Source organism: Rhinoderma darwinii (assembly GCF_050947455.1).
Source record: "Rhinoderma darwinii isolate aRhiDar2 chromosome 3 unlocalized genomic scaffold, aRhiDar2.hap1 SUPER_3_unloc_18, whole genome shotgun sequence".
Classification (NCBI taxonomy): Eukaryota; Metazoa; Chordata; class Amphibia; order Anura; family Rhinodermatidae; genus Rhinoderma; species Rhinoderma darwinii.
Genome location: NW_027461743.1, coordinates 39,899 through 63,517, shown reverse-complemented (window position 1 = coordinate 63,517; position 23,619 = coordinate 39,899). Strand labels below are relative to the sequence as shown.

At 45.0% G+C, this 23,619-nt stretch overlaps 2 protein-coding genes across 2 annotated transcripts in view; one reads left to right on the top strand and one right to left on the bottom strand.

Annotated features, from left to right (window-relative positions):
- Positions 1 to 16,188, top strand: part of SLC15A5 (solute carrier family 15 member 5) — a 50,712-nt gene extending 34,524 nt beyond the window's left edge. Inside the window, exons 8-9 of the mRNA XM_075847319.1 lie at positions 12,500 to 12,608; positions 15,290 to 16,188. Of these exons, the coding sequence (XP_075703434.1) occupies positions 12,500 to 12,608; positions 15,290 to 15,437 (257 nt within the window). The 3' untranslated portion in view covers positions 15,438 to 16,188. The remainder of the gene's footprint in view (positions 1 to 12,499; positions 12,609 to 15,289) is intronic.
- A 233-nt stretch (positions 16,189 to 16,421) lies between these two features.
- On the bottom strand, positions 16,422 to 20,898 carry LOC142683472 (uncharacterized). The gene is made up of 2 exons (XM_075847324.1): positions 20,693 to 20,898; positions 16,422 to 19,065 (listed from the first exon to the last, which is right to left on the bottom strand). The coding sequence occupies exon 2, from the start codon at positions 19,061 to 19,063 to the stop codon at positions 18,053 to 18,055; it is 1,011 nt and encodes a 336-aa protein (XP_075703439.1). The 5' UTR covers positions 19,064 to 19,065; positions 20,693 to 20,898; the 3' UTR covers positions 16,422 to 18,052.
- Positions 20,899 to 23,619: the final 2,721 nt, after the last annotated feature.

Here is a 23,619-nt window from a genome sequence, read left to right as displayed (position 1 = left end):
TGATATCTGGAGAGCGGTGATGTCACTGCTGTATAATATAACTGATATCTGGAGAGCGGTGATGTCACTGCTGTATAATATAATATATCTGGAGAGTGGTGATGTCACTGCTGTATAATATAACTGATATCTGGAGAGCGGTGATGTCACTGCTGTATAATATAACTGATATCTGGAGAGCGGTGATGTCACTGTTGTATAATATAACTGATATCTGGAGACCGGTGATGTCACTGCTGTATAATATAACTGATATATGGAGAGCGGTGATGTCACTGATGTATAATATAATATATCTGGAGAGCGGTGATGTCACTGTTGTATAATATAACTGATATCTGGAGAGCGGTGATGTCACTGCTGTATAATATAACTGATATCTGAAGAGCGGTGATGTCACTGCTGTATAATATAACTGATATCTGGAGAGCGGTGATGTCACTGCTGTATAATATAACTGATATCTGGAGAGCGGTGATGTCACTGTTGTATAATATAACTGATATCTGGAGAGCGGTGATGTCACTGCTGTATAATATAACTGATATCTGAAGAGCGGTGATGTCACTGCTGTATAATATAATATATCTGGAGAGCGGTGATGTCACTGCTGTATAATATATCTTATATCTGGAGAGCGGTGATGTCACTGCTGTATAATATAATATATCTGGAGAGCGGTGATGTCACTGCTGTATAATATAACTGATATCTGGAGAGCGGTGATGTCACTGCTGTATAATATAACTGATATCTGGAGAGCGGTGATGTCACTGCTGTATAATATATCTTATATCTGGAGAGCGGTGATGTCACTGCTGTATAATATAATATATCTGGAGAGCGGTGATGTCATTGCTGTATAATATAACTGATATCTGGAGAGCGGTGATGTCACTGCTGTATAATATGACTGATATCTGGAGAGCGGTGATGTCACTGCTGTATAATATATCTTATATCTGGAGAGCGGTGATGTCACTGCTGTATAATATAACTGATATCTGGAGAGCGGTGATGTCACTGATGTATAATATAATATATCTGGAGAGCGGTGATGTCACTGTTGTATAATATAACTGATATCTGGAGAGCGGTGATGTCACTGCTGTATAATATAACTGATATCTGAAGAGCGGTGATGTCACTGCTGTATAATATAATATATCTGGAGAGCGGTGATGTCACTGCTGTATAATATATCTTATATCTGGAGAGCGGTGCTGTCACTGCTGTATAATATAATATATCTGGAGAGCGGTGATGTCACTGCTGTATAATATAACTGATATCTGGAGAGCGGTGATGTCACTGCTGTATAATATAACTGATATCTGGAGAGCGGTGATGTCACTGCTGTATAATATATCTTATATCTGGAGAGCGGTGATGTCACTGCTGTATAATATAATATATCTGGAGAGCGGTGATGTCATTGCTGTATAATATAACTGATATCTGGAGAGCGGTGATGTCACTGCTGTATAATATGACTGATATCTGGAGAGCGGTGATGTCACTGCTGTATAATATATCTTATATCTGGAGAGCGGTGATGTCACTGCTGTATAATATAACTGATATCTGGAGAGCGGTGATGTCACGGCTGTATAATATAATATATCTGGAGGGCGGTGATGTCACTGCTGTATAATATAACTGATATCTGGAGAGCGGTGATGTCACTGCTGTATAATATAACTGATATCTGGAGAGCGGTGATGTCACTGCTGTATAATATAACTGATATCTGGAGAGCGGTGATGTCACTGCTGTATAATATAACTGATATCTGGAGAGCGGTGATGTCACTGCTGTATAATATAACTGTTATCTGGAGAGTGGTGATGTCACTGCTGTATAATATAACTGATATCTGGAGAGCGGTGATGTCACTGCTGTATAATATAACTGATATCTGGAGAGCGGTGATGTCACTGCTGTATAATATAACTGATATCTGGAGAGAGGTGATGTCACTGCTGTATAATATAACTGATATCTGGAGAGCGGTGATGTCACTGCTGTATAATATATCTTATATCTGGAGAGCGGTGATGTCACTGCTGTATAATATAACTGATATCTGGAGAGTGGTGATGCCACTGCTGTATAATATAATATATCTGGAGAGCGGTGATGTCACTGCTGTATAATATAACTGATATCTGGAGAGCGGTGATGTCACTGCTGTATAATATAATATATCTGGAGAGCGGTGATGTCACTGCTGTATAATATAACTGATATCTGGAGAGCGGTGATGTCACTTCTGTATAATATAATATATCTGGAGAGCGGTGATGTCACTGCTGTATAATATAACTGATATCTGGAGAGCGGTGATGTCACTGCTGTATAATATAATATATCTGGAGAGCGGTGATGTCACTGCTGTATAATATAACTGATATCTGGAGAGCGGTGATGTCACTGCTGTATAATATAACTGATATCTGGAGAGCGGTGATGTCACTGCTGTATAATATAACTGATATCTGGAGAGCGGTGATGTCACTGCTGTATAATATAACTGATATCTGGAGTGCGGTGATGTCACTGCTGTATAATATATCTTATATCTGGGGAGCGGTGATGTGACTGCTGTATAATATAACTGATATCTGGAGAGCGGTGATGTCACTGCTGTATAATATAATATATCTGGAGAGCGGTGATGTCACTGCTGTATAATATAACTGATATCTGGAGAGAGGTGATGTCACTGCTGTATAATATAATATATCTGGAGAGCGGTGATGTCACTGCTGTATAATATAACTGATACCTGGAGAGCGGTGATGTCACTGCTGTATGATATAACTGATATCTGGAGAGCGGTGATGTCACTGCTGTATAATATAACTTATATCTGGAGAGCGGTGATGTCACTGCTGTATAATATAACTGATATCTGGAGAGTGGTGATGTCACTGCTGTATAATATAATATATCTGGAGAGTGGTGATGTCACTGCTGTATAATATAACTGATATCTGGAGAGCGGTGATGTCACTGCTGTATAATATAATATATCTGGAGAGCGGTGATGTCACTGCTGTATTATATATCTGATATCTGGAGAGCGGTGATGTCACTGCTGTATAATATAACTGATATCTGGAGAGCGGTGATGTCACTGCTGTATAATATAACTGATATCTGGAGAGCGGTGATGTCACTGCTGTATAATATATCTTATATCTGGAGGGCGGTGATGTCGCTGCTGTATAATATATCTTATATCTGGAGAGAGGTGATGTCACTGCTGTATAATATAACTGATATCTGGAGAGCGGTGATGTCACTGCTGTATAATATAACTGATATCTGGAGAGCAGTGATGTCACTGCTGTATAATATAACTGATATCTGGAGAGTGGTGATGTCACTGCTGTATAATATATCTTATATCTGGAGGGCGGTGATATCACTGCTGTATAATATATCTTATATCTGGAGAGCGGTGATGTCACTGCTGTATAATATATCTTATATCTGGAGGGCGGTGATGTCACTGCTGTATAATAATAATAATAATAATAATCTTTATTTATATAGCGCCAACATATTCCGCAGCACTTTACAATTTAGAGGGAACATGAAACAAACAATATCAGACATTACATAGTGACAAAGTTCATTTACAATTCAAACCTGGGGAGTGAGGACCCTGCTCGCAAGAGCTTACAATCTATGAGGACATAAGGGAGACACAAAGTGTAACAGTGTTTGTTCTGTACAATGGTCCGGCCATTTTTATACACATGCGGTGGTGACATAAAGCTGCATGAGCCGGTCACCCGTCAGTATCCGTGTATGACGGACATGAAGAGAAGGAGTGTGAGGGAATCTTATTCTGATGACTAATCTAAATGGAGGGCCATGAAAAGGAGTCAGATCAGGGAATGTTATAGGCCTGTCTAAATAGATGTGTTTTCAGGGCACGTTTAAAACTGTGGATATTGGGAATTAATCTGATTGTCTGGGGTAGCACATTCCAGAGGACGGGTGCAGCACGAGAGAAATCCTGGAGACGATAGTGGGAGGTTCGGATTATGGAGGATTTTAATCTAAGGTCGTTGGCAGAACGTAGAGCCCGAGTAGGGTGGTAGACAGAGATGAGGGAGGAGATGTAAGGAGGTGCAGCACTGGGGAGAGCTTTGTGGGTGAGAGTAATAAGTTTGAATTTTATTCGGAAGGGGATGGGCAACCAGTGCAGTGACTGGCACAGATTAGAGGCGTTGGTGTAGCGGTTGGTCATAAAGATGAGCCTGGCTGCTGCATTGAGGATAGATTGGAGAGGGGAGAGTTTAGTGAGGGGAAGACCGACTAGTAATGAGTTACAGGAGTCAAGACGAGAGTGAATCAGAGCAACAATGAGAGTTTTGGCAGTTTCCTCCGTAAGAAAAGAGCGGATTCTGGAGATGTTTTTGAGGTGAAAATGACACCTCAATATATCTGGAAAGCGATGATGTCACTGCTGTATAATATAACTGATATCTGGAGAGTGATGATGTCACTGCTGTATAATATAACTGATATCTGGAGAGCGGTGATGTCACTGCTGTATAATATGAGGAAAAGAAAAAACAAAAACCTGGTAAAAAAGGCACTCGGCTCAATAAAGTCACAATTTAATTATCAAAAGTTTATTAATATATATGTAAAATTATGCAATCTTGCACAAAAACCTACAAACAGACATCACAAACCCGGCCGGGTAATGAATGGCAAATAAATCAGTTTTAAGAAAAATTCTCATAAGCTTTTGCTTGTCCCAGGAGGGGATTCGGTCCTGTGGACTCTCGCATGTTGGAGTGTCGACACACCTGCTGCATGATTATCTTTCCCTGTGCTGGGAGGTTCCGGAGGAACGGCACGGAGTGGACAGATCTCTATCTGCTGCCTGCAGTTACTTTACACTGGAGCTTTGAGGAGACACCAGAGCTTTATCTTCTCATGGAGTGACCTGTTCGTTTTCATCTGTAGAGAACCCTATGGACTTCCACATATACTACCTACTGATAAGTATATACTCTTGCATCTATTCATGTGCTCTATGGGTTCATTGCATGTATATCCTTGCTAGTAAGCCCATCTGTATACTGCTATCTGATCAGCAGGATCGCTTATATCCATGGATGTTATGACCTTGGTTAGTACGTTGCCTCCACTCACTACATTGTATCTGATTCATCCACTTGTGTGGCCTGTATTGAAGTAACTTATTACTTGATACTATTTGTTATATGGCCATGCTAAATGAGAATTTTTCTTAAAACTGATTTATTTGCCATTCATTACCCGGCCGGGTTTGTGATGTCTGTTTGTAGGTTTTTGTGCAAGATTGCATAATTTTACATATATATTAATAAACTTTTGATAATTAAATTGTGACTTTATTGAGCCGAGTGCCTTTTTTACCAGGTTTTTGTTTTTTCTTTTCCTCACATTTCCATGTCTGGTTGGCACCGTATATAGATATATATATTTACATATACTGAGCTCTTTAGTCCAGAGATCATTGTTCTTTTTGTTTATATACTGCTGTATAATATAACTTATATCTGGAGTGCGGTGATGTCACTGCTGTATAATATAACTGATATCTAGAGAGCAGTGATGTCACTGCTGTATAATATAACTTATATCTGGAGTGCGGTGATGTCACTGCTGTATAATATAACTGATATCTGGAGAGCGGTGATGTCACTGCTGTGTAATATAACTGATATCTGGAGAGCGGTGATGTCACTGCTTTATAATATAACTTATATCTGGAGAGCAGTGATGTCACTGCTGTATAATATAACTGATATCTGGAAAGCGGTGATGTCACTGCTGTATAATATAATATATCTGAAGAGTGGTGATGTCACTGCTGTGTAATATAACTGATATCTGGAGAGCGGTGATGTCACTGCTTTATAATATAACTTATATCTGGAGGGTGGTGATGTCACTGCTGTATAATATATCTGGAGAGTGGTGATGTCACTGCTGTATAATATAACTGATATCTGGAGAGCGGTGATGTCACTGCTGTATAATATAACTGATATCTGGAAAGCGGTGATGTCACTGCTGTATAATATAATATATCTGAAGAGTGGTGATGTCACTGCTGTGTAATATAACTGATATCTGGAGAGCGGTGATGTCACTGCTTTATAATATAACTTATATCTGGAGAGCAGTGATGTCACTGCTGTATAATATAACTGATATCTGGAAAGCGATGATGTCACTGCTGTATAATATAACTGATATCTGGAGCGCGGTGATGTCACTGCTGTATAATATAACATATCTGGAGGGCGGTGATGTCACTGCTGTATAATATAACTGATATCTGGAGAGCGGTGATGTCACTGCTGTATAATATAACTGATATCTGGAGAGCGGTGATGTCACTGCTGTATAATATAACTTATATCTGGAGAGCGGTGATGTCACTGTTGTATAATATAATATATCTGGGGAGCGGTGATGTCACTGCTGTATAATATAACTGATATCTGGAGAGTGGTGATGTCACTGCTGTATAATATATCTGGAGAGCGGTGATGTCACTGCTGTATAATATAATATATCTGGAGAGCGGTGATGTCACTGCTGTATAATATAACTGATATCTGGAGAGCGGTGATGTCACTGCTGTATAATATAACATATCTGGAGAGCGGTGATGTCACTGCTGTGTAATATAACATATCTGAAGAGTGGTGATGTCACTGCTGTATAATATAATATATCTGAAGAGAGGTGATGTCACTGCTGTATAATATAACTGATATCTGGAGAGCGGTGATGTCACTGCTGTATAATATAACTGATATCTGGAGAGCGGTGATGTCACTGCTGTATAATATAACTGATATCTGGAGAGCGGTGATGTCACTGCTGTATAACTGATATCTGGAGAGCGGTGATGTCACTGCTGTATAATATAATATATCTGAAGAGTGGTGATGTCACTGCTGTATAATATAACTGATATCTGGAGAGCGGTGATGTCACTGCTGTATAATATAATATATCTGAAGAGTGGTGATGTCACTGCTGTGTAATATAACTGATATCTGGAGAGCGGTGATGTCACTGCTTTATAATATAACTTATATCTGGAGAGCAGTGATGTCACTGCTGTATAATATAACTGATATCTGGAAAGCGATGATGTCACTGCTGTATAATATAACTGATATCTGGAGCGCGGTGATGTCACTGCTGTATAATATAACTGATATCTGGAGCGCGGTGATGTCACTGCTGTATAATATAATATATCTGGAGAGCGGTTATGTCACTGCTGTATAATATAACTGATATCTGGAGAGCGGTGATGTCACTGCTGTATAATATAACTGATATCTGGAGAGCGGTGATGTCACTGCTGTATAATATAATATATCTGGAGAGCGGTGATGTCACTGCTGTATAATATAACTGATATCTGGAGAGCGGTGATGTCACTGCTGTATAATATATCTGATATCTGGAGAGCGGTGATGTCACTGCTGTATAACTGGTATCTGGAGAGTGGTGATGTCACTGCTGTATAATATAACATATCTGGAGAGCGGTGATGTCACTGCTGTATAATATAACATATCTGAAGAGTGGTGATGTCACTGCTGTATAATATAATATATCTGAAGAGTGGTGATGTCACTGCTGTGTAATATAACTGATATCTGGAGAGCGGTGATGTCACTGCTGTATAATATAACTTATATCTGGAGAGCGGTGATGTCACTGCTGTATAATATATCTGATATCTGGGGAGCGGTGATGTCACTGCTGTATAATATATCTGGAGAGCGGTGATGTCACTGCTGTATAATATATCTGGAGAGCGGTGATGTCACTGCTGTATAATATATCTTATATCTGGAGAGCGGTGATGTCACTGCTGTATAATATAACTGATATCTGGGGAGCGGTGATGTCACTGCTGTATAATATAACTGATATCTGGAGAGCGGTGATGTCACTGCTGTATAATATAACGTATATCTGGAGAGCGGTGATGTCACTGCTGTATATCTGGAGAGCGGTGATGTCACTGCTGTATAATATAACTTATAACTGGAGAGCGGTGATGTCACTGCTGTATAATATAACTGATATCTGGAGAGCGGTGATGTCACTGCTGTATAATATAACTTATATCTGGAGAGTGGTGATGTCACTGCTGTATAATATAACTGATATCTGGAGAGCGGTGATGTCACTGCTGTATAATATAACTGATATCTGGAGAGCGGTGATGTCACTGCTGTATAATATAACTTATAACTGGAGGGCGGTGATGTCACTGCTGTATAATTTAACTGATATCTGGAGAGTGGTGATGTCACTGCTATATAATATATCTTATATCTGGAGAGCGGTGATGTCACTGCTGTATAATATAACTGATATCTGGAGAGCGGTGATGTCACTGCTGTATAATATAACTGATATCTGGAGAGCGGTGATGTCACTGCTGTATAATATATCTTATATCTGGAGAGCGGTGATGTCACTGCTGTATAATATATCTTATATCTGGAGAGCGGTGATGTCACTGCTGTATAATATATCTGATATCTGGAGAGCGGTGATGTCACTGCTGTATAATATAACTGATATCTGGAGAGCGGTGATGTCACTGCTGTATAATATAACTGATATCTGGAGGACGGTGATGTCACTGCTGTGTAATATAACTGATATCTGGAGAGCGGTGATGTCACTGCTGTATAATATAACTTATATCTGGAGTGCGGTGATGTCACTGCTGTATAATATAACTTATATCTGGAGAGCGGTGATGTCACTGCTGTATAATATAACTGATATCTGGAGAGCGGTGATGTCACTGCTGTATAATATAACTGATATCTGGAGAGCGGTGATGTCACTGCTGTATAATATAACTTATATCTGGAGTGCGGTGATGTCACTGCTGTATAATATAACTTATATCTGGAGAGCGGTGATGTCACTGCTGTATAATATAACTGATATCTGGAGAGCGGTGATGTCACTGCTGTATAATATAACTGATATCTGGAGAGCGGTGATGTCACTGCTTTATAATATAACTTATATCTGGAGAGCAGTGATGTCACTGCTGTATAATATAACTGATATCTGGAAAGCGATGATGTCACTGCTGTATAATATAACTGATATCTGGAGCGCGGTGATGTCACTGCTGTATAATATAACATATCTGGAGGGCGGTGATGTCACTGCTGTATAATATAACTGATATCTGGAGAGCGGTGATGTCACTGCTGTATAATATAATATATCTGGAGAGCGGTGATGTCACTGCTGTATAATATAACTGATATCTGGAGAGCGGTGATGTCACTGCTGTATAATATAACATATCTGGAGAGCGGTGATGTCACTGCTGTGTAATATAACATATCTGAAGAGTGGTGATGTCACTGCTGTATAATATAATATATCTGAAGAGAGGTGATGTCACTGCTGTATAATATAATATATCTGGAGAGCGGTGATGTCACTGCTGTATAATATAACTGATATCTGGAGAGCGGTGATGTCACTGCTGTATAATATAACTGATATCTGGAGAGCGGTGATGTCACTGCTGTATAATATAACTGATATCTGGAGGGCGGTGATGTCACTGCTGTATAATATAATATATCTGAAGAGTGGTGATGTCACTGCTGTATAATATATCTGAAGAGTGGTGATGTCACTGCTGTATAATATAACTGATATCTGGAGGGCGGTGATGTCACTGCTGTATAATATAATATATCTGAAGAGTGGTGATGTCACTGCTGTATAATATATCTGGAGAGCGGTGATGTCACTGCTGTATAATATATCTGATATCTGGAGAGCGGTGATGTCACTGCTGTATAACTGGTATCTGGAGAGCGGTGATGTCACTGCTGTATAATATAACATATCTGGAGAGCGGTGATGTCACTGCTGTATAATATAACATATCTGAAGAGTGGTGATTTCACTGCTGTATAATATAATATATCTGAAGAGTGGTGATGTCACTGCTGTGTAATATAACTGATATCTGGAGAGCGGTGATGTCACTGCTGTATAATATAACTTATATCTGGAGAGCGGTGATGTCACTGCTGTATAATATATCTGATATCTGGGGAGCGGTGATGTCACTGCTGTATAATATAACTGATATCTGGAGAGTGGTGATGTCACTGCTGTATAATATATCTGGAGAGCGGTGATGTCACTGCTGTATAATATATCTGGAGAGCGGTGATGTCACTGCTGTATAATATAACTGATATCTGGAGAGCGGTGATGTCACTGCTGTATAATATATCTGATATCTGGAGAGCGGTGATGTCACTGCTGTATAATATATCTTATATCTGGAGAGCGGTGATGTCACTGCTGTATAATATAACTGATATCTGGGGAGCGGTGATGTCACTGCTGTATAATATAACTGATATCTGGAGAGCGGTGATGTCACTGCTGTATAATATAACTTATATCTGGAGAGCGGTGATGTCACTGCTGTATATCTGGAGAGCGGTGATGTCACTGCTGTATAATATAACTTATAACTGGAGAGCGGTGATTTCACTGCTGTATAATATAACTTATATCTGGAGAGTGGTGATGTCACTGCTGTATAATATAACTGATATCTGGAGAGCGGTGATGTCACTGCTGTATAATATAACTGATATCTGGAGAGCGGTGATGTCACTGCTGTATAATATAACTTATAACTGGAGGGCGGTGATGTCACTGCTGTATAATATAACTGATATCTGGAGAGTGGTGATGTCACTGCTATATAATATATCTTATATCTGGAGAGCGGTGATGTCACTGCTGTATAATATAACTGATATCTGGAGAGCGGTGATGTCACTGCTGTATAATATATCTGATATCTGGGGAGCGGTGATGTCACTGCTGTATAATATAACTGATATCTGGAGAGTGGTGATGTCACTGCTGTATAATATATCTGGAGAGAGGTGATGTCACTGCTGTATAATATATGTGGAGAGCGGTGATGTCACTGCTGTATAATATAACTGATATCTGGAGAGCGGTGATGTCACTGCTGTATAATATAACTGATATCTGGAGAGCGGTGATGTCACTGCTGTATAATATATCTTATATCTGGAGAGCGGTGATGTCACTGCTGTATAATATAACTGATATCTGGGGAGCGGTGATGTCACTGCTGTATAATATAACTGATATCTGGAGAGCGGTGATGTCACTGCTGTATAATATAACTTATATCTGGAGAGCGGTGATGTCACTGCTGTATATCTGGAGAGCGGTGATGTCACTGCTGTATAATATAACTTATAACTGGAGAGCGGTGATGTCACTGCTGTATAATATAACTGATATCTGGAGAGCGGTGATGTCACTGCTGTATAATATAACTAATATCTGGAGAGTGGTGATGTCACTGCTGTATAATATAACTGATATCTGGAGAGCGGTGATGTCACTGCTGTATAATATAACATATATCTGGAGAGCGGTGATGTCACTGCTGTATAATATAACTGATATCTGGAGAGCGGTGATGTCACTGCTGTATAATATAACTTATATCTGGAGAGCGGTGATGTCACTGCTGTATAATATATCTGGAGAGCGGTGATGTCACTGCTGTATAATAACTGATATCTGGAGATTGGTGATGTCACTGCTGTATAATATAACTTATAACTGGAGAGCAGTGATGTCACTGCTTTATAATATAACTTATATCTGGAGAGCGGTGATGTCACTGCTGTATAATATAACTGATATCTGGAGAGCGGTGATGTCACTGCTGTATAATATAACTGATATCTGGAGAGCGGTGATGTCACTGCTGTATAATATAACTGATATCTGGAGAGCGGTGATGTCACTGCTGTATAATATAATATATCTGGAGAGCGGTGATGTCATTGCTGTATAATATAATATATCTGGAGAGCGGTGATGTCACTGCTGTATAATATAACTGATATCTGGAGAGCGGTGATGTCACTGCTGTATAATATTACTGATATCTGGAGAGCAGTGATGTCACTGCTGTATAATATAACTGATATCTGGAGAGCGGTGATGTCACTGCTGTATAATATAACTGATATCTGGAGAGCGGTGATGTCACTGCTGTATAATATAACTGATATCTGGAGAGCGGTGATGTCACTGCTGTATAATATAACTGATATCTGGAGAGCGGTGATGTCACTGCTGTATAATATAACTTATATCTGGAGAGCGGTGATGTCACTGCTGTATAATATAACTGATATCTGGAGAGAGGTGATGTCACTGCTGTATAATATATCTTATATCTGGAGAGCGGTGATGTCACTGCTGTATAATATAACTTATATCTGGAGAGTGGTGATGTCACTGCTGTATAATATAACTGATATCTGGAGAGCGGTCTCATCTCTTTGACGTCCAGTGACCTCTATGTGTAATTTTATCTCAGGGGACTGGTTTCCAGACGTCTTGTCCAGTGGTCACTTAGAACGTTTTTTCTTCTTCTTGGCCTCGGTGATGCTTCTGAACTCTTTGGCTTTCTGGCGGATATCACACAGGTGAGCACAGGACGCTGAGTGTTTTGGCTTTTTAGTTATTTGCCCCTTTTCCTTATTCCGGGTTTATAACATAAACGGTCACATGTCCATATCTAGTGATTGGTCTTTGTTTACTAGTGCAGAAACCATCTCTACATGACTCCAGGGGAGGGAACATCTCTACATGAGCCCAGGGGGAGGGAACATCTCTACATGAGCCCAGGGGGAGGGAACATCTCTACATGAGCCCAGGGGGACCGGGCATCTCTACATGACTCCAGGGGAGGGAACATCTCTACATGAGCCCAGGGGGAGGGAACATCTCTACATGAGCCCAGGGGGAGGGAACATCTCTACATGAGCCCAGGGGGACCGGGCATCTCTACATGAGCCCAGGGGGACCACGTCTCTACATGAGTCCAGGGGAGGGGACATTACATGAGCCATGGGGGACCACGTCTCCACATGAGTCCAGGGGAGGGAACGTCTCTACATGAGTCCAGGGGATGGGACGTCTCTACATGACTCCAGGGGAGGGAACATCTCTACATGACTCCAGCGGAGGGAACATTACATGAGCCATGGGGGACCACGTCTCTACATGAGTCCAGGGGAGGGGACGTCTTTACATGACTCCAGGGGAGGGAACGTCTCTACAGGAGCCCAGGGGAGGGGACGTCTCTACAGGAGCCCAGGTGAGGGGACGTCTCTACAGCAGTCCAGGGGAGGGAACATCTCTACATGACTATAGGGGAGGGAACATCTCTACATGACTACAGGGGAGGGAACATCTCTACATGAGCCCAGGGGGACCACGTCTCTACATGAGTCCAGGGGAGGGAACGTCTCTACAGGAGCCCAGGTGAGGGGACGTCTCTACATGAGTCCAGGGGAGGGGACGTCTCTACATGAGCCCAGGGGAGGGGACGTCTCTACATGAGCCCAGGGGAGGGGACGTCTCTACAGGAGCCCAGGGGAGGGGACGTCTCTACAGGAGCCCAGGGGAGGGGACGTCTCTACAGGAGCCCAGGGGAGGGGACGTCTCTACAGGAGCCCAGGGGAGGGGACGTCTCTACAGGAGCCCAGGGGAGGGGACGTCTCTACAGGAGCCCAGGGGAGGGGACGTCTCTACAGGAGCCCAGGGGAGGGGACGTCTCTACAGGAGCCCAGGGGAGGGGACGTCTCTACAGGAGCCCAGGGGAGGGAACGTCTCTACAGGAGCCCAGGGGAGGGAACGTCTCTACAGGAGCCCAAGGGAGGGGACGTCTCTACAGGAGCCCAGGGGAGGGGACGTCTCTACAGGAGCCCAGGGGAGGGGACGTCTCTACAGGAGCCCAGGGGAGGGGACGTCTCTACAGGAGCCCAGGGGAGGGGACGTCTCTACAGGAGCCCAGGGGAGGGGACGTCTCTACAGGAGCCCAGGGGAGGGGACGTCTCTACAGGAGCCCAGGGGAGGGAACGTCTCTACAGGAGCCCAGGGGAGGGAACGTCTCTACAGGAGCCCAGGGGAGGGAACGTCTCTACAGGAGCCCAGGGGAGGGAACGTCTCTACAGGAGCCCAGGGGAGGGAACGTCTCTACAGGAGCCCAGGGGAGGGAACGTCTCTACAGGAGCCCAGGGGAGGGAACGTCTCTACAGGAGCCCAGGGGAGGGAACGTCTCTACAGGAGCCCAGGGGAGGGAACGTCTCTACAGGAGCCCAGGGGAGGGAACGTCTCTACAGGAGCCCAAGGGAGGGGACGTCTCTACAGGAGCCCAGGGAAGGGAACGTCTCTACAGGAGCCCAGTTGAGGGAACGTCTCTACAGGAGCCCAGGGGAGGGAACGTCTCTACATGACTCCAGGGGAGGGAACGTCTCTACATGAGTCCAGGGGAGGGAACGTCTTTACAGGAGCCCTGGGGAGGGGACGTCTCTACATGACTCAAGGGGAGGGAACGTCTCTACATAAGTCCAGGGGAGGGAACGTCTCTACAGGAGCCCAGGGGAGGGGACGTCTCTACATAAGTCCAGGGGAGGGGACGTCTCTACATGAGCCCAGGGGAGGGAACATTACATGAGTCCAGGGGAGGGAACGTCTCTACAGGAGCCCAGGGGAGGGGACGTCTCTACAGGAGCCCAGGGGAGGGGACGTCTCTACAGGAGCCCAGGGGAGGGGACGTCTCTACAGGAGCCCAGGGGAGGGAACATTACATGAGCCCAGGGGAGGGGACGTCTCTACAGGAGCCCAGGGGAGGGGACGTCTCTACAGGAGCCCAGGGGAGGGAACGTCTCTACATAAGTCCAGGGGAGGGGACGTCTCTACATGAGCCCAGGGGAGGGAACATTACATGAGTCCAGGGGAGGGAACGTCTCTACAGGAGCCCAGGGGAGGGGACGTCTCTACAGGAGCCCAGGGGAGGGGACGTCTCTACATGAGCCCAGGGGAGGGAACGTCTCTACAGGAGCCCAGGGGAGGGGACATTACATGAGCCCAGGGGAGGGAACATTACATGAGCCCAGGGGAGGGAACGTCTCTACAGGAGCCCAGGGGAGGGGACGTCTCTACAGGAGCCCAGGGGAGGGAACATTACATGAGCCCAGGGGAGGGGACGTCTCTACAGGAGCCCAGGGGAGGGGACATTACATGAGCCCAGGGGACCACATCTAATCACATGATAAATTCCCAGAGATTTGAGTACTTTTATGGATTTATTCTATGACAGATATTGGGATCTCAACAATCAGAATGACCAAGGATTCCGACCGAGCCTTCTAGAGGAGAAGTTGCTGCTCCATGAGAAGTCACTCAGGTTCTACGAGACTTTTCTGGCCTGGCCATCAACACTTGGCCCAATAGAGACGACATTATAGCCCTCGCCCTCCAAGGCAACAGTGTACAACACAGAGTAAGCAGTGGCCCTCACCATGAGAAGGTGCTAGTGCGGCCCTTGAAATGGACACATTTAGACTCTGGGACGATTATATTATAACTTTCCACAGCGTAGACTTTAATCGCCGAATCAATGATCTACATTGAGACCCGTAAAAATCATGCAGGTTTTGGGACCACGGCGTCTCCGGGATGAGACGGAGCCACAGAATCTGCATTATGTTCGTGTGTCCGTAATTCTTGGGACGAGGCCTCCCCTCCCCCACTGGATGAGGCCGAGTAGTGAGTGGGGGGCTGGATTCGTTTTCTGAAGACTTTCATCCTGGTGCTTTGTCTAATACAGCGGTTCTCAAATTATCATATTAATCGCTTCCGGGACGAACATTATAAGTTGGAAATAATGTAACTTGAGACCAACTAGTAAAAATAAAAATAAGAAATATTAGCAGAAAACTAGAGACGCAGCGAGTGCTTAAAATAAAAGCCGAAAATGCTGCTGGAGAATCCGTTCTATGTGCACAGCAGAAACTTCTAACCAATAAGATAGAGACCTGGCGCCCAATGGGGCAACTCATCCTGGCACCGGTAAAGAGCAGTACAGGACATGTGGTCAGGGGCAAATCTAAGGATCTAAGGGGGCAACTCATCCTGGCACCGGTAGAGAAAAGTACAGGACATGTGGTCAGGGGTGTATCTGAGGGGGCAAAGGGGCAACTCATCCTGGCACAGGTAAGGGGCAGTACAGATCATGCAGTACCGGACTATACTGTAGGGAGGCGCTACTACACAGCCAATCAGTGCTTCAGTAATATGCCTATGCTGATTGGCTTATCAGGAGTCACCATTGTATGCAGAAAATAGTGTAACACGAGGGGCAACTGTCGTTACTTTGTGTGGTGGTTAGACCAATGTGGCCCCGTGCGCTGTACCCCGGAGAAGCCCAACAACAATCATATCACAGACACTTTACGGTGACTCTACATTTATAACAGTAACATAAAGACAACACAGCCCATCGCACAATGTAGACAGGAGGCCAGAGCTGTGACCACAGGAGCTGACAATCTACAAAATAAAACCTCAAGTGACCCGTACATCTCCCGCCAGAAGTGACTACAGACCCCTAGCATGGAGACAGACCCGACTGTGTACCCCCCCCGATATAGCCCCCGCACCGGGAGTGACTACAGACCCCTAGCATGGAGACAGACCGGACTCTGTACCCCCCCATATAGCCCCCGCACCGGGAGTGACTACAGACCCCTAGCATGGAGACAGACCCGACTCTGTGTACCCCTGGGCTGACAGGGGGTTATAATAAGCCAGACACAGCCCCCACATGTAACATTTCAGGATTGCATCCCAAAGCTTAACAAGGGTAGTTAGGGGTCTTCCTAGACGGACATTGACCCTGTGGCTACTTAGCTGGCCCTCTGCCTTGCAGTAACTTCTGTTTTGCTGTCTTGCATTGCTATTGTTGTGGCTGTATTACATTCCCTCCACTATTGGCCACTCTTGTGTGTTGGAAGAACCGGCCAAGATCAGACAAAGATGGGAAGGGACAAGCTACGTGGAGGAGACGGTAACTGTCCCACAAAGACAACAATGATACAAACTAATGTGAGGCAGATCCTGGCTGGTTGGCGCTGGGATGTACGGTCTGGACGCCATCTTACGCTGCATTTGTTGGGCTCTGTAGGGGGGTGAGGATAACGCCTGGGGCGGTGTTCTGTCTATAAAACAGCAGTGAGCCCGCCAAACTGAGCTCAGCTGGGAGAGAGCCGGACGTGACCTTAACCGCGTCCTGGGAGAAGTGCGGTGGCGATAGAGGAGGAAGCTGTAATGGACCTGAGGAGAGTCTGATAGACAAACTGAGGAGCCCAAAGGAGACTGGTGAGAAGTGGGCTATACTGCATCCATCATTGGGCAGCAGCTCCAGGAGAGCGAGCAGTGGTAGGGCGGCCGCCCGCGGTGTACGGAGGGCTAGCTAGGCAGTCAGAGAGGGGTGTACCAGCAGAAAGACTGAAGTGAAGAGCCATTCCATAGAGGCCTGTATATTGGGCAGCCAGCCACCACCGTTTATAGGGGCAGTGGGCCCGCACTTTGCAGACACAGCCACCATCTTTGGGCCTATTAAGACCATGCAGACCACCCTTTGCATCAAGGAGGGGCGCCAAGTCTGCCCGTCACCCAGAACAAGCCAGCCATCTTGCCAGCCTGTTCCTCCGGTATATAGTTGTAACCAGGTGCCGTATCTCCCACACCAGGAAGAATGGATAGAATATTTGTGGCCGAGTCACCACTAGCAACGGCAAACAAACCGCACACATTGTTAAGCTGAAAGTAAAAGTTGAAGATTGACACCATGACTTCCGGCTTGTTTTCATCTTGTTCCATGGCATTCCCGCGGGGGCGTCACTATCGCACCTCACCCACCGCTGCGCACACACACACACACACACACACACACACACACACGGAGGAGACTGCCGGTTGCTGATTTCTACCAAATATTTGGACATTTTTAAGTCTTAGGTGGAAACGCTGTCAAGAATGAAGCCAATTCTGGGGCTCAGCAGAAGACATGGAGTCCCATTCACAGTGTGTGCCTGTCATAGTGCCGGGGAGCAGATGGACCACCACGAAGGTCGTCAGGGAACACGTTTCCTCCCTGTGGGATAGTCTGGGACCTGTATGAGGAGATCTCTTGTCCTGGATTGTCCAGTTTCGGGAGGAGTGGGACAGTGATGGATATCTCCTCCTCTTCTGGTGTGTAAGGTGAAGGCCATGGCTCAGGGGACATGACTGGGACATTCTCTCTGGTATAAATCCTGGACCCCGGGTCTTCCTGTGAGGTCGGGATGGACAGTACATGCCTGCTGGGGGGATCATTACATGGTTTTCTCATTCTTTTTGCCAGGTTTCCTCCAGCATTTTTCTTTTTGGAACGATGTCCTTCCTCGGTGTCTGGAGTGTGGTGGTCGTCGTGTAGACTCTGGGTCTGGGTGGACACATCTGTTAGGAGAGGCTTTATACGCACGTTGTTCCATTGATTGTTACTAGTCATCATTTCTTGTCTCTGCACATGGCGAGAAGGTTCAGGTCCAGCAATGCCATGGGTTGGTCGGCACAGTCTTTCAGGATTTCTGGATAAGATGGTGTATGTAGAAAACCGATAATTCCACCAAGACTCAGAATCTGCTGGAGCCAGAATCCTTCCACACTGGTGGAGAAGCGGTTCTGCCCGTGAGTTGAAGGCGTTGAGTGGATGGCCATTAAGGTTTATCTGTAATGGTCTGGAGTAGGAGCAGATGATGGGAACATCATTCACAAGGCTGTGTTTTAGTTTCCATCCGGTGGTCTGTGCCGAGGTCACATTACCGACCCCAACCTCTTGTGTGATGGACGTTTTATGGCTGATGCAATTTTCCAGACTTTGATCTCTCAGTTTCAAGATAGAAATTCCAGTGATGTAGAGTTGACCTATGTCCTTGGAAGTTGAGGGTGTGTTCCTGTGAGGCTTCGGCCGATGGGTTTGCACGTTGGCGTATTTTGATGTTCGGAGACGACAATTATTTTGCTTCTTGTCAGCTCTGCAGGAATCCATCTCTGTATGAAAAACACAAAAACATGAGGAGACCTTTAAATCCATTTCTAGGACACCTCCATATTGTTCAATGTTCCTTCCTCCAGCAGAAAGACAATGAGGGGGGAGATCAATTCCTGTCCTGTCAAACAGAATGAAATGTTCTGAATCTGCATTGTCCATCTGCTGCGGTAAAGGCCAAACTTTAAATGGTCACAAACTGCATAATCAGTGTTACAAGTGAATAAAAGGAACTTCATAACATCTTATCAGAGAGAAATGCCACTTTCTCCCCTCATCAGGCTCCTTCCTCCTCCCACAACCCTCCTAACGGTTCACTCATTCTGAGTTCACTGTCTATCTTGTCTTGAGATGAATTCAGCAATCAGCTCACAGCAGACCCGAAAAATTCTATGGAGAGGGGAGAAGAGAGCAGAAAGAGACAGAGGAGATATACAAAGAGAAGCTGCTGCAGCGTCATAGTAAGTGTTATCTGCTCATTACTGCAGTATAATGTCCTCCATGCTGCTGCAGCTTCTAGTAAGTGTTATATCTCACCCCAGTGCCGGAGTCACAGCTACTCTGCTCATTACTGCTGTATTATAGCCTCCATGCTGCTTCTAGTAAGCGTTATATCTCACCCAAGTGCCGGAGTCATATCTACACTGCTCATTACTGCTGTATAATATCCTCCATGCTGCTGTAGCTTCTAGTAAGTGTTATATCTCCCCCCCCCCAGTGCCGGAGTCAGAGCTACACTGCTCATTACTGCTGTATTATATCCTCAATGCTGCTTCTAGTAAGTGTTAGGGTATGTTCACATGGCAGCGTCCGATACGGCTGAAATTACGGAGCTGTTTTCAGGAGAAAACAGCTCCGGAATTTCAGACGTAATGGCATGTGCAGGCGCTTTTCGCTGCGTCCATTACGGACGTAATTGGAGCTGTTTTTCCAGGGAGTCAATGGAAAATGGCTCCAATTGCGTCTCAAGAAGTGACAGGTACTTCTTTGACACGGGCGTCTTTTTTACGCGCTGTCTTTTGACAGCGGCGCGTAAAAAAAATGACCGTCGGCACAGAACATCGTAAAACGTATTCAAATGAATGGGCAGATGTTTGCTGCCGCTTTGGAGCCGTATTTTTGGACGTAATTCGGGGCTAAAACGCCCGAATTACGTCCGTAAATAGGATGTGTGAACCCAGCCTTATATCTCAGCCCAGTGCCGGAGTCACATCTACACTGCTCATTACTGCTGTATAATGTCCTCCATGCTGCTGTAGCTTCTAGTAAGTGTTATATCTCACCCCAGTGCTGGAGTCACAGCTACTCTCTGCTCATTACTGCTGTATAATATCCTCCATGCTGCTTCTAGTAAGTGTTATATCTCACCCCAGTGCTGGAGATACAGCTACTCTCTGCTCATTACTGCTGTATAATATCCTCCATGCTGCTGTAGCTTCTAGTAAGTGTTATATCTCACCCCAGTGCTGGAGTCACAGCTACTCTCTGCTCATTACTGCTGTATAATATCCTCCATGCTGCTTCTAGTAAGTGTTATATCTCACCCCAGTGCTGGAGTTACAGCTACTCTCTGCTCATTACTGCTGTATTCTATCCTCTATGGTGCTTCTAGTAAGTGTTATAGCTCACCCCAGTGCCGGAGTCACATCTACACTGCTCCTTACTGCTGTATAATGTCTTCCATGCTGCTGATTCAGTTCCAGACTATTGTTTCATATGGTCTATGTGGTAAAGAATATCTCTAAATACTGCAGCAGCAGCTCAGGCCAGACGGCCATCCACATAATCATGTACAGAAAATAGAATAAAGAAATCTACAATAAAAAAATAAAAAGAGATTAGAAAATAAGAATATGTTTCTATGTTTCACTATCTGGTTCCAATTAGTAAAAAAGAAAAAAACATTGCGATACGTTCCCCTTAAAGTGTTTTCTGGGCATTTTATATTATTGGCCTATCCTTAGGATAGGCCATCAATATAAGTTTGGTGGTGGTCTGACTCCCTGCACCCCTACCGATCAGCTGACTGGAGGGGCCGTAGTCTTCAGGGTTTACCAGGTACAGCGCCGTACGCTTCCGTAGCAGCCGTGCCTGGGATTGTGACTCATTCACTTTGCACCTGCAACTGGGAAATGGCAACAAACGCTGCGGCGCCATCAATCAGCTGATCGGCAGAGAGACAGACCCCCCACCAATCTTATATTGATGACCATTCCCATGGATAGGCCACGAATATAAAATGCCCGGAAAACCCCTTTAAGTCAAGAATGGTCCGTTCCCCCCGTCCTCCTCCTCATGAAAAAAATTGTTGTCCACCGATCACGTTTTAACTTTGCTTCCTGTAGATGAAGAAACCGAAGTAGAGGAGAGAGAAGCAGAAACAGAACTCGTATAAGAGACAAATCCAGACATTTCCTGCAGCCGGTGAGAACCTGCAGAGCATTGCACCAGCACGAGGCAAGATATAATGTGGCGCTACCAAGAAACGAGGGGCCACTTCACTTCTAATACACAGCAGGGGCCACACGTCAGAGGAGACAATGGAGCATCAGCCCAGAAGGGGGCGCTCACACCAGATTCTCTCCCTTCATCAGGTCAAATGCTGAAATCTCTTTTCACTTCCGCAGCCGAGTCCTTGATCAGATTTGTTGTGTCCTCCCCAAAAAAACAACAACTTGATGGGGCAACGAAGTGCACGAGTGATATTCTCCAAATAGTATAAAAACGTGCGCCTTTATAAACGTGTTCTGCTACATCAGGATTAAAAACAGAAGAATCAAAGCGGCGGTGGCGAAACAACCCGCAGATGTGACGTACGTGCGGATACAGCGCGCCGCACAGGATGGTTATAGCGCTCCTCTCCTGACTCTACTGAGAATCTGCCTCACCACGGCCACCACGTAGCCCCCAGGCCAGACCCCGCTGACATGAGACCCTTCTCCTCAGCTAGAGGGGCTGAACGCAGAGGCGGCGCACAGAATCTTATCCAGTTTGCTCGGGATGTAGCAGAGTTGTTTGTGTTGTTTTTTTTTAGTAACACGTGCCCTCAGATCCCACTCCTCACAGGGATGAGACGCGCTGAACCTCCACATTGTGACGGGCGCACCCCTTCCTCTCCTCGTTCATTGCGCGCTGGTTACTGATTTCATATGATATGGGGGAACTTTGCACCGTGTTTGACCTTGAGATCAGAATGGAAAACTTTCCACAATCAGCCCTGAAATATCTTGCAGGAAACTTTCCTTTTTCAGTGGCAATTAAAAAAAAAATTCAGCTGAGCTTAAAGAGCATGAATGGTATCAAGAGGCCTCTTGGCTTAATTACAAGCTGCCAACTGCAATAACCAGATCAGCGTCTCCAATCTGCGCTCCCCGGATTCTTCATCAAATTAAAGAGGAAAGAATTGCAGAGACTCTCCCACCGCTGTTCATGTGTAGCTGATGTATATAATATAATGTACCTGCCCTTCCCCCATCCTCGTGTGCAGCCCCCGGGGAGGGGGAGACACCTGAGAGGATCAATAATCTTCTGTGATCTGGTCATTATACAGCTGGAAGGAGACGCTTCTCTCTTCCCCTGCCCGGGCTTAATTAACTAGACTTTAAAGGAGATCAGAGACTCTAATGCTGACAAGGTGACTGCTCCAGAGACCATCAAATCAATTCATCTCAGTCTAATTATTATTACATCAATTTCCTTGTAAATGCGTCACCTTCAAATTACTTTGAAATATAGAGAATTAAAGCACCGAGAAAATAATCCATTGCAAATACAGAACACTGCAACACAATCCAGTGCCACCAGCTCCATCACTAATGTAGAGCAGAACAACACAATCCAGTGCCACCAGCTCCATCACTAATGTAGAGCAGAACAACACAATCCAGTGCCACCAGCTCCATCACTAATGTAGAGCAGAACAACACAATCCAGTGCCACCAGCTCCATCACTAATGTAGAGCACTGCAACACAATCCAGTGCCACCAGCTCCATCACTAATGTAGAGCAGAACAACACAATCCAGTGCCACCAGCTCCATCACTAATGTAGAGCAGAACAACACAATCCAGTGCCACCAGCTCCATCACTAATGTAGAGCACTGCAACACAATCCAGTGCCACCAGCTCCATCACTAATGTAGAGCACTGCAACACAATCCAGTGCCACCAGCTCCATCACTAATGTAGAGCAGAACAACACAATCCAGTGCCACCAGCTCTGTCACTAATGTAGAGCAGAACAACACAATCCAGTGCCACCAGCTCCATCACTAATGTAGAGCAGAACAACACAATCCAGTGCCACCAGCTCCATCACTAATGTAGAGCAGAACAACACAATCCAGTGCCACCAGCTCCATCACTAATGTAGAGCAGAACAACACAATCCAGTGCCACCAGCTCCATCACTAATGTAGAGCACTGCAACACAATCCAGTGCCACCAGCTCCATCACTAATGTAGAGCAGAACAACACAATCCAGTGCCACCAGCTCCATCACTAATGTAGAGCAGAACAACACAATCCAGTGCCACCAGCTCCATCACTAATGTA

Bases quoted from the DNA above. Each gene is read 5' to 3' on its own strand.
- LOC142683472 (XM_075847324.1), bottom strand. From the start codon at position 19,063: ATGGATTCCTGCAGAGCTGACAAGAAGCAAAATAATTGTCGTCTCCGA.